The sequence below is a fragment of the Microtus oregoni genome, unplaced genomic scaffold (genome assembly GCF_018167655.1).
Source record: "Microtus oregoni isolate MIOR12 unplaced genomic scaffold, Mior012 000047F_ref0000412, whole genome shotgun sequence".
NCBI lineage: Eukaryota > Metazoa > Chordata > Mammalia > Rodentia > Cricetidae > Microtus > Microtus oregoni.
The window spans coordinates 5,951,588-5,964,033 of NW_024543221.1; the positions used below are offsets into that span (position 1 = coordinate 5,951,588).

Sequence of the window (12,446 nt, forward strand, 5' to 3'; positions counted from 1 at the left end):
ATGGGTGTATGCTCAACAAAAAACAACTCCTGTTAAGTACATTGTCTCCAAGGTCTTCATACAAAATACTGACCAGACTAATTGTTTAGTTAAACTCCTTAAAATACAGCAAGTTTTTTTTTTTTTTTTGTTTTGTTTTGTTTTTCGAGACAGGGTTTCTCTGTGGTTTTGGAGCCTGTCCTGGAACTAGCTCTTGTAGACCAGGCTGGTCTCGAACTCACAGAGATCCGCCTGCTTCTGCCTCCCGGGATTAAAGTGCTGGGATTAAAGGCGTGCGCCACCACCGCCCGGCTAATACAGCAAGTTTTGACTTCAGAAGAAGCATTGAACTTAGAAACGGGTAAATGGCTCTTACCAAAACATCAGAGGTATCAACTCCAGTAAACTCTTAGGATCCTTTTATATTTCTCAGAGTTCTGGGTAGATGATCAGATACCAATTCTATTAAAAATAAAAATGGCACTACTAGGAATAGGCTGGAGTTTGGAGGTGAAAACTAGAATAAAATGTCTTAGGAAAATGTTTTTTCTCACAACTTGATAAATGGACAGGCACTCCCTTTACACTGTCTTATACAACATCATTTTCATGCTATGACCCATAGGACTTGATGGTTTTGTTTTAGACTAAGTCTATCTATGCAGTCCAGCCTGACCTCAAACTCAAAATCCTCCTGTTTCTGTCTCCAGAATACTGGATTGCGAGTTATGTCCACAAGATCAGAGACCATAGTAAAGGGCTCAAACAAGTCTCATGGCCCACATGAACAAACTACACGTCCTGCAGCTCATCTTCACAGGCCCTGCGCCTAAAAGCATGAGTTCTTCATAGCAGCACTGAAAAGAGGATAAACTTAGGAGACGGTAGCCTAAGTCAGGGAAACTGAAAAGCTTACCATCTGCTGCTTAATTCATTTCTGAATGAGAAGTGACTAATATGTAGAGAAGGCAGGAATGTGAGTTAGGACACAAGGAAAAATCAGCCAGCATTCTCACAACACTGGCTACATAACGGCTACAGATTAAAGCCAGAAACACATAGTTCACAAAGAAAGAGGACAGCTTGGGATAGAGGCGGGGGTCTGGTAAAAGGAAAAAAAAAATACAAGACTGTTGTACTTCTAATGAAGAAATTATAGTTTCAAAATGGAACTCAAAACTGATACTTTATAATAGATAAAAATGCTGAGATTTACAGACACGGAGGCAATATAAAGAGATCAATATAATGTAGAAAAACACTACAGATAGTATAGACTACTACATTTAAAAAGTTAATCTCTTGGCAATAACCTTTAATCTGCAAATTATATGAACAAAAATGAACTGTGCTGTGTAATATGATCATGAAATATATGATCATGTTCTAGAACAAAAAAATGGAGTAAAACATATTTCACCATCTTGACTATAAAAGACACTGTGTCAAGGTGTGCTGAGAAAATGTAAGATATAAGGACACACAACACTTACTTCAAAATAAAAGGCAGAGAGATCATTACATATTCCCTTTGTGATATTTACTATTCCTGATTTTGATGAAATCTTAAAGAACAGTGGCATGATGTGTAAACTGTAAACAGTAAAGCCTTGGGCTTCGTTAGGTGCTAATTTTCACCCAGTATCACTTGGTTTAGAATTAACACATTACTTCAGAAGGTCTTCTAAGTGTCACAAACAAGAAACATGTATATACTGAAATTTTATTTCAATCGCACAAATGAAGTTAGCGTGTAGGAAATTTAAATGAAACAGGTATGGTAAAAACAGCAGAGAACTGAAAAACCTAAACAGGAAACACACCTGCAGCATGAGGATTCAACATTCATCAGTGTTTCATCTTTAGTTCTGATTGACACATTAGGTCTGTAAGTCTTTAGACAGACTTTGAGATCATGACGACTATTCTTCAGAGATCTCAGCACCAGCACTAAGGTTTGTACATTCAGTCAGTTCGCTATCGACTTGCTAGCCATTCACAAAGTGTGTTGTACGGAGTTGTCGCAGGTCAGATCACAGTGTTGAGGAGAGCAGTGCCTTCCTGTAGCTAGAAAGGGTCCCTAAACTGTACTCAGCTGAAGACATTCAACACACAAAAGCAAAACCCATCATCATCATCATCATATGCTTTCAAGGAACTGTTTTGGGAAAATAACCTAAGCTTCTGTTTCCCATTTTAATCACTGAAATCTCTAACAATGACAAGACTGTCATGTATGACAGTGAACGCATAGAATGGTCCAATTAAGCTTCTAAGAAGGAATACATTTAGCCATGTGGGATAATGCAATATTATGGAGGATATAGCATGAGTCAACACTGGTTCTTTTTTTTTTTTATCATCTTACACAGACATTGTGTTAAATATTAGACCAAGGCACAAAACGTTTAGTGCATAAACCAGTTTCTTTTAGGACTTAGCATTTGCCTTTAGTACTCTGTCTCACTTTGGACCACTTATATCCTGTACTCTACCTACTATAGACTATTTCACTTCAGCAACAAATCGAGTGATTTTTGATCAGATCTGTAAGGGATGTACACATTTACATTATTAAAGTAGCTGCATAATCCAAGTTCAACAGTAAAATGAAACGCCTATTTCTTGTAGAGAACAATTTATAAGCTTGCCACATCATTAATGCCTTTACTATTACTGCATGACAACAATGGGTAGAAAAAGAGCTGTGTATTTGAACTATGATAGCTCATCCCTCACAGTTTAATCTAAAAGTAAAGTTTCTACAGAAACAAACTCTTACAAAGGAAAAAAAAAACCTCATTCGACTTCTCTGTATTGAGTGCGAACTGTAATGTTTAGAAAACCACACGATCACCAAGTTTGCTTTAAAACTGAGAAGTCTGAAATCTAGAAAGCAAATGAAAGTGGGTTATTTCTTCCATTTTCTTTTTTAGTAAAAGATTCCAAAGCAAGTATGGCACATTAATAACTCAAGCATAAATTGTGATGGAGAGCCTGGAGAACTTTTGATTTCCTAGATTTTCCAAAAAGCAGCTAACATTACAACAAATAGGATTTATCCCTTATTTTAACCTTGCCAATTATATCATAAAGGGGTAGAACACATCCCCATCACATTCTCTCTCTCTCTCTCTCTCTCTCTCTCTCTCTCTCTCTCTCTCTCTCTCACACACACACACACACACACACACACACACACACACCATCAGGGCCTAACAGCATCAGACCCTTCCTACCACCTAAGTCTCACTTCAATTTTACTAAAAGAAAACTGCAGAATTCCCCATTGGTTTCCCGTTACCTGGTAATTTCTGTGACCCTAATTGCTGCCACCATTGATATTTCCTGTATTTTAGCACAGCAAAGGTCAAGAGCAGCTTCAAAGTCAGGAGCATGTACCCAAACACCTGCAGCACTGCAGGGACCTAGTGACAGCAACTGCTAAATTCAGGGATCAAACTTTTGAGTTCCACAGCGAGACATAACTCCTGTGAAGCTCAGAATCATGCTTCAGACCATTGACATTGCTGGTTAACATACAAACAGCTGAAGACATGACGTAAAAGATTAAGTACTTGGTTTTGTTAACATGTTTATCGATTAAAGTCACAAGGTGTTTCTCATTATAATTCATGCAGATTATTGAGAAAAAAAAGATAGTGCAGAATTAACTTTAAATAAAAAATTATTCCTCCCCATCCTCCCACTTCCCTATATTCTACAAAATATTTTCCCTGGGACTAGGCCTTGAAAAGGCCACTACATATTAGTGTGACATGCATTATTGTCTGTAATTAAAAAAGCTAACTTTGTGGTGATTGTAATTATATTATAAAAATGTCCGCATGCATAAGTCTAAAAAAGGTTGAAAACCTACAGTAAATCTATAATAGAATGTTTTACATTTGACCACTGTTTGTTATATATAAGTCATAGATTTGGTAAAGCATTGTAACAATTTAGGAAGGCATCTAAATCTTTAAATTCTGGACGGATTTTGTTTTAAACTACAAAACTGCATGAAGGCTAACCCGAAAGACTTCCTATCATTCTAAAATTCCTCAAGTGGGACTAAACATTGTAGGTCCTTTCTGATAAATACCACCCTTTGAAAGCACATACAATTCCATATGTTCCATACTTTATGATCTTAACTCTTCGTGGAATATCAAATATGATAGGAAGACAAACCTGAGAGAAACGTTTACAATGCAACAGCAGAACTTGCTAAATTAAATGCTTCATCAGCGCCTTCTTAAAAACCCCCTAAGCCTTTCTCTTCTTTATTTTAGCAATGGATTGTGGAAAACGTGCAGTTTCACCTAGACATGAAAATACTTCTTGCCTGCCGGGTTTAGTACTGCTTGGGAACTCAAACACAATTCTTCATCCTGCAGTAAAGGTCAGGACAAGAGCAGCACGCTGGGAGGGCGCAGCTGATTCAGAGTTGCTGCATCTGAAGGTTTTCAGAGGTTGGCGCGTTTTCCCCTCCTGACTGTGTATCCAGTTTCTTCTCACAGCTTAAAAATCGTAGGGGGTGTTAACAGTTGTTTGTAGGAAGTTTTGTTTTTCTCCAGATTCAGTCCTGTCTCTCCTCAGTTTGCTTCTCTATGCAGTGTTCGACTTGCTCAGTTCCTGCCTGATTGCTGTAATGAGATACAGATGATGATTTACTCCTGAGAAGGCTGTTCAAACTGTCATAAAAAGATACAAGATTTAAATCTTCATTGCATACACCTTTAATACCACAAAGATGCGAATCACATGTGATTATATTTACTAGGTCCTCCTTTGAATACAGAAGACAATGAGTAATGTCTTAGGGAGAAATCTGCCTGACTGCTTTCCACCGAATACTAAACTTGACACTTAGAAATGATGTTTATCTCTGTGAGTTCAAGACCAGCTTGGTCTACAGAGAGAGTTCCAGGACAGGCTCCAAAGCTACACAGAGAAACCCTCTCTCGGGGGGTGGGGTGGGGTGGGGTGGGTGGTACAGAGCGAGAGAGAGACAGACAGAGAGACAGAGACAGAGAGAGAGAGAGAGAGAGAGAGACAGAGACAGAGACAGAGAAAGAAAGAAAGAAATTCTGTTTATTTTCATTTTTACAAAGAATTCCCATTCTAGGAGGAGAGCAGCTTCCCAACAACCTAAGTCACGGCTAGCCCCTCTGGAAGAGCCAGGTACTCACCATCAATAAGCTCTTCCTTCAGCTTTGTCAGTTCTTTTCTCATCTCATCTAAAATGTCCTGAAGTATCAAGAGAAAACACCAGGAAACAAAGAGATGAAATGACATCTAAGAAGTTTCTTGTTCAGATCAAAACTTAAAATATCACGAAATATATTTAGGTTAAGTTCTTTTGTGTGTATGTGCACGACCAGAGGACAGTCTACAAGTCCAGGATGTCATCCGTCTGTGCCCATGTGATGACCACACTCCCAACACCCCTAAGACTCTCTTGACAGCCTGGAACTCAAGTAGGTCAGGCTAGCTGAGGATACTGCACACCAACGTGCCCAGCTTGTTCATATGTGTCCAGGGATCAAACCCTTGTACTTACTTACAAGGAAGCACTTGTTTCCAGGGTCTACCCCATGACTTCTGATTCTAGTTTCAATTCTATTTCGTAGAGGACTAGCCTTAGTAAATTCTGTTTAAATATTTCTTCCTTCTAATATGAAATGGAAAGACTAGAACTCAAACAGCCAGTTCTGTTATTCAGAGAGGTATAATTCAGATAGCTGTGAGACCCAATCCTCTGGCACCATCGAAGTGATGATGTATAAATCAGTTTCGAGGAAGATGTTACTGGACAATTAGCTCTGAGCAGATTTGTCACCATATATGAAGTATGGCAATCTCTTAGGAACCACCAGAGCTGCCAAGTCCTATTTCAAGGACCTAACAATGCAGGCACCAGACATACATAGCTGCTGAGTTCCAAACATGAAGTTAGTCTAAAAAGAGACAGACTGTAAATGTAAACCAAGCATCAGATCTCAGACTTAATATTAAGAAAATAATGTGGTGACCAGCTCTTGCAGAAGACTCAGGTTTGGTTTCAACACATATGGCTGTTCACAACCCTTTGTAACTCTAGTTCTATGGGAGCTGATACCCCCCATTCTGGCCTCTGATATAGGAAATAATTCATTAAATAAAAATTTTAACCAACCACTCCATTAAAACGTCAAAACATTGTGTACATATTGAATTCATTTTTAATATATTTAGGTTAAGTAAAATATTTATTTTTATTTAAACTGATTTTTAAAATTTTTTTCCATGTATGAGTATTTTGCCTACATGCATGTGTGCCACCTGTGTACCTGATGTCCGAACAGGCCAAAAGAGGGCATCAGATCCTCTGAAACTGTATGATTTTAAGAATATGTGGATATTCAAAAAGGGAACTGGGTCCTCTGCAATAGCAGTAAACGCTCCTACCTACTAACCATCTTTCCAGCATCACCTATTCTCTGTTTATGTGGCTAGTATTTCGTGTGTGAGTAGGATGTACATATACGTTACAGATGTACATACATATTTAAATGATGCTCTGAGCCTCCATCAAGAATTGTACATAAAGATGCCTTTAACCCCAGCACTCAGGAGGCAGAAGCAGGCAATCTCTGTGAGTCCGAGGCCAGACTCCAAAGCTACAGAGAAAGTCTGTCTTAAAAACTAGAGAAAAGAAAAAAAAATGTACATTTGGGTTGGAGAGATGGCTCAATGGCTAAGAGCACTGGCTGTTATTCCAGAGGTTCAGGTTCAATTCCCAGCACCCACATGGCAGCTCATAGCTGTCTGTAACTCCTGTTCTAGGACATCTGATGCCCTCATACAGATATATCTGCAGGCAAAACACCAATGTACTTAAAAAAAAAGTACATTCAAAGTTAAAAGAACAATAAAAAGAACCACAATTTTCATAGGTGAAAACAGCAGCTATTTTTGGAAGGAATTGATTTCTCTTAAATTATGTGAGTATTATACTGTGCACTTCAGAGATTTTTTAATTATCTCTTAAAGTTCATTAAAGAAAAAACTTTTCACGTACAAATGAAGTTGATGGTTATCAATTTGCTAAAATTCCTTTATTTTTGCACCAATCAATGTTTATAAATCACTTCAAATAAAACTGATGGAGTCAAAAGTTGAAGATTTGGAGATTTGCTTTTGCCAAACTGCTTCTTAGAAATCTTAAGTATGCTCCAAACTACAGAGAAACCCTGTCTCGAAAAAAGAAAAAAAGGAATCCTAAGTATGCAAGAGTGTTCATTTCCCATATATTCTTGCCAAAATCAAATGTGTTCAGATTTGTTTGGTTTATTTTTGCTAATGTGAAGAGAAAGGAGGAAGCTCACTGTTACTGTTCTTACAGCTAAGCTTTAAATTACACGAGCACACCATGTCCCCTTCACTGCTGCTGGAACTTAAAGGGAACTCACTGAACCAGAAAAGAATTGAGATGCACAATAAGGGATGAATATGGCTACTTTAATTTGTCTAAAATATTTGCAACTGCGTAATCTTTTGGAGTATTCCCATGTATACAATGTATGTGTGCAAGGTCCCTGTCCCCCTTTAAAAAAGAACGGTTAAAGGAAGCACACTGAGTACCAACCTGCTTCAGTCTGTCATAGTCGAGTCCTTCTGTCTGGACTCCATTGGCACTGGGCTGTGACGAAGGTGTAGACTTGGGTCTGTACAAAAGAAATTTCCAGTACAGATAAATTATATTTATAACATTTAATGAGTTTGCAAGTAACTAACTGTAAAATTGCCACCTCAGTGCCAGATTTAATTTCATAAACACATTTTACTAAAAAGTCAACTGTGAAAATTGTAGGACTGATTAGAACAGGAAGCAGAAAGTCTTTTACTTTTCTCAATTTAATCTACTGAAAAAAGTTGAAAAGTGTGACAATATAGTGATGCTCCTTTAAGAGAATAGAAGATAGTACTCCCTTGGACCAGGTGACACTTGGCATGTTGACCATGGACATGACAAAGTGGCCAGTTGAAATTCCCAAGGCTTATATATAATGCAGTCATTTTTGGTACTTTTGAAACTTTATATTATGTATTAAATATCAAGCAAATCAATAAAGGGAAAGCTTTAATATCTTAAATATTTTATCATAGATCAGTTTATAAGTTCTGAGCCTCAGTTTATAGGAAAAATTGTTTAGTAAGCCTAATTTCTTTGTTTATTTGCTTCCTTTTTAAGCACTGAAATAAAAATGTTGAAAAATGACTGTTAGAAGCATACTCTCATATTCAATTGGCACTATGTTGCCATAAAGTCCATAAATTTACTTTGTTTTAAAAAGAAAACGGAAAAAAACTGAGAAATTCTAAGATAGAACCTCTCAATTACAACTGCACTTTCAAAAGTTTAGCTTTTATTTGATTTTTACATAGTAAAATGTCCTATGGAATAGGCATATTTCAAACATAAGTTTCGACATAAAATAAATCAGTCATGGTTCCCTCTCCAATCCTAGAAACAAAGAGAAATTCCTCAGAGGGAACCTGGAGTTTCAGTCGCTCACGTCTTCATTTTCTGGTTTAGAACAGTAACCATTCTACAGACCATTGGTCAATCTCATTATTTCAATTTTGCAGAGTACCAGGATTAGCAAATTATCTGAATAAAAATCCAACACACATAACTTACTATAAAGTTATATTTCATAATTCTTAAGATGTAACACTTCAAATCCAAAGGCATTGTTTATGGAGATGAAATACTTAATTTACTTTAATATCAAAACGTATTATTGCTTAAAAAGTTTTATGAAACAAAACCAAGACATCCAATTTTAGCTCATTGGGCATCTGCTTAAACAGTAACTTGCAGAAATTTTGTTTACTAAGTACTGCAGATTTATATAAAGAACTGCTTTTCCTCTCATAAAGACACATCGTTCTTTGTTGAAGACCCTACTTAATTCTAAAGTTTTAAGATCTAAGACCCATAGCAAAATATCCAGTGTTCTGTGTACAGTCAAGTACAGTATATATTCTTAAGGGTTGGTATACTGCATTTTATAGACCCAGGTTATTTATCACTGCCTTCCAGAATTAAATTATTAATTAATCTGCTTTCTATCTTTCTCATTTAAGAAGGCCAATTAGTAAATTTCTCCTAAGATAGATAATGACTATTTCTGAAATTCCAACAGGTACAATATCTACATAATTGAGAAATATGCTATAGTATACAAACATATCTGCATTTGTTAAACAGTTTAAAATGTTAATTAATAAACAACTGTGCAAACATGCAACTTTAAAAAAATTTAATTCATGCTAACATGCAATCCACCACCACCACTACCACCACCACCACCGCTGCCACCACCACGAGAATTAACTCAAGGGGGGAACTTTTCATACTGAAGGAAAAGAGTAATCACCACTTCTTTTGTTTTGAAGGAACATTACCCTGGCCTGGTATGGGAGCAGGAAGGTGACTTAGAGGACTTTGTTATATGCACTGTTTTCCTCTGTTCTAGCAGATTTTCCTAATAAACCTTTTGTTGAAAACAGCCTCCCTCAAAGAAAGAAATAAAAAGGCTGGACTGTAATATGAACACTTATGGAAAAATAAAGTTGACAAAATAAATATGCCAAATATTTTGCTTTCCAGTGGCATAAAAGCAATTTTAGCAAATAATTTAACTAGAGTCAAATTACAGAACTACTAATGGACAGATATCCTCTTTATGCATTACTTAACCCATGTGTTCAGCAGACCTGATGCACATTTTAAAAAATGGCTGTATGTAATATTAATGTATTTCTTTTCTTTTGAGACAGGCTCTGTGTAGTCCTGCAAGTCTCGGAACTCTCTATGCCAGTAATTCTCAATCTTCCTAATGCTGCGATCCTTTAACACAGTTCCTCATGTTGTAGTGACCTCCAACCATAAAATTATTTTTATTGCTTCTTCATAACTGTAACTTTGCTACTGTTATGAATTATACTGTAAATATATGATATGCAGGATATCTGATCTATGACCCCTGTGAAAGGGCTGTTTGACCCCCAGAGGGGTGGTGAACCACAGGATGAGAAACACTGATCTATGTAGATCAGGATGGGTTTAAACAAAGACCTTCCTGTCTCTGTCTCCAGAGTTCTGGGATTAAAGGTATATATGCCACTGTACCTGGCTGGCATATATTAACATTTATGGAAAGTATTTCTTTTTTTCCCTCTTCTTTTTTTTTTTTTTTTCAAGACAGCGTTTCTCTGTGTAACAGTCCTAACTGTCTTGGAGGTCGCTTTGTAGACCAGGCTGGCCTTGAACTTAAGTGATCCACCTGCCTCTGCCTCCCAAGTGTTGGGATTAAAGGCGTGCACTATCATGCCCAGCTATTACTGTACTTCTGATAAAATGCATATATTTTAGTTGTTTATGTATTCATTCATTTATCTGAGACAAGGTCTCACTATATAGTCCAGGATACCTTTAATTCATAGCTCTGCCTCAGTATCGGAAATGCCAAGATTACAGGCATATTAATACCATGTCCCTCTTTATATCTGTTGCTTTTAAATTATGGGTTTTGTTATAACTTATAATAAAACATGAGGGTTTATGAGATGTTTAAATATGTATTTTTCCTTAACTATAGGAGAATGTTCCTAGATGCCTATATAGCAACTATACGGCAATATTTACCTTTCTTTTCTATCATATTCTACAAATTGCTAAAAAAAAAGCATCTACAGACTTTTAAAAATTGTTGCCTGTTTTCAATTAAGAAAAATAGATTGATATTGCCCTATACTGCCCTTCCCTTTAGGAGGTGGTGGAGAATAGTGCTGAAGACCAAACTTCAATACTGAAGCATTTCATGTGCTAAGGACATGATCACTGAGCCCAGCTCCCAGATTTGTATATTTAATATTATAAGGATTGGGTTTTTGTTTGTTTGTTTGTTTGTTTGCAATCCAAAAACAATGTGCTCAGGAAGCTGGGTGCCAGACTGTTAAAGGTGCTTGCTTCACTATACTGACGAGCAACTTCATCTGTGGCTACAATACTATCCTGCGTTCTAGCCAAACCAGCACAGGCCCTTCAATTCCATTCTCTAAAGACTTGTCATAAAATCATGAAGAAAACAGTCTTTAAAGGAAAATGCTCAAGCTGCCAACACCGTAAGATGATCTGACTTTTCATTTTATCATTTGTAAATGTCTAAATCCAACCACTGAGTGGTAGCAGGGTTCTACTTTAATGTTCAAACTATAGTAAAGTCTCCCTTGTGGTGATTACCAATCCAGGTAGAAAAAGCTCAGCCCTACCCTGGACGTGTTATTGAAAAGTCTGAAATCACAAAGTCACAGCAGGATGATACCTGTGTAATGAATCATAGGACCTGTTGTCAAAAACAATCTGATTTTTCCTTGGAGAATCCCGTCTATGAAGGGGAAAAACCATTTAAAGGTATACAGTAGAACTTCAAAAGATAACTCCCACGATACTACTGATTTATAGGCTTTTAGTTATAGCAAGAAAAACAAAAATAAATTATCCTTAAAGGTGTAAATTATCCTTAAAATATCTATTTTGCCAAATTAAAAAGGGTACTTTGATACTAATTTATATGACACAAAGGCCACTTTTGTAGGCTGCAGCCATCTACTTCCCAAGGATCAAAACGTAAGCAAAGACAGCTCTATTCTGTGAGTATCAAAGCAATAGACTAAAAAATATCTGTAGCTTAATGTATGCAAAACTAACTGTTCCTGGGCATGTACAGAACATTTTCTCCCATCAAATGCAAACCCAGTAGATTTTCAATGAAAACCATGACATTTCAATATTAGCGATCATTCATCTCAGTGTATTCTTACCGCCACACTCTTGCCTACAGTTAACGCACAGCAATAAGTAAGTACTGTTTATGGACACTATCTTTCCTTTCTTTGTCTTTGGAGACAGGATTTCATGTAGGCCCGGCTGGCCTCAAATTTAAGTAGATGAGGATGACCTTGACCTTTCTTCTGTCTCATCCCCAACCCCTGTACCTCAGTACTGGGATTATAGGCATATGCTACCATGTCCAGTTCATGCAGTGTTGGACACTGAACTCAGGCCTTTGTGCATATCAGGTAAGCATTCTGACAACTAAGCTATATCCCCAGTCTGAATATTATCTTTGTGTGTGTGTGCGTGCGTGCGAGAGAGAGCGAGAGAGAGAAAGAGAGAGAGAGAGAGAACAAGCCTATCTTCTCTAACTTGACTATAATTAAAAATGTTTGGTTGTAATATTTTTGAAAAATTTATTATTTATTGATTGATTTGGTTTTTTGAAACAGGATCTTACTATGTAACTATGTAGTTTTGCCTGGCCCAGAACTTACTATGTAGTCCAGATTGGCCTTAAACTAAGAGATCTACTTGCCTCTGCATCATGAATGTTGAGATTAAAAAGTTTGTA

At 37.0% G+C, this 12,446-nt stretch overlaps 1 protein-coding gene across 10 annotated transcripts in view; it reads right to left on the reverse strand.

Annotated features, from left to right (window-relative positions):
- Positions 1 to 1,686: 1,686 nt before the first annotated feature.
- Enah (ENAH actin regulator) overlaps positions 1,687 to 12,446 on the reverse strand; it is a 107,976-nt gene continuing 97,216 nt past the window's right edge. For 5 of the 10 annotated variants that reach the window (XM_041635490.1, XM_041635484.1, XM_041635488.1 and 2 more), the window contains 4 exons: positions 11,361 to 11,423; positions 7,613 to 7,691; positions 5,175 to 5,232; positions 1,687 to 4,628 (listed from right to left, as the gene is read on the reverse strand). In XM_041635490.1, coding sequence (XP_041491424.1) covers positions 4,591 to 4,628; positions 5,175 to 5,232; positions 7,613 to 7,691; positions 11,361 to 11,423 — 238 coding nt within the window. In that variant the 3' untranslated portion in view covers positions 1,687 to 4,590. The remainder of the gene's footprint in view (positions 4,629 to 5,174; positions 5,233 to 7,612; positions 7,692 to 11,360; positions 11,424 to 12,446) is intronic. The other 5 variants (XM_041635491.1, XM_041635486.1, XM_041635485.1 and 2 more) reach the window with 1 other exon arrangement.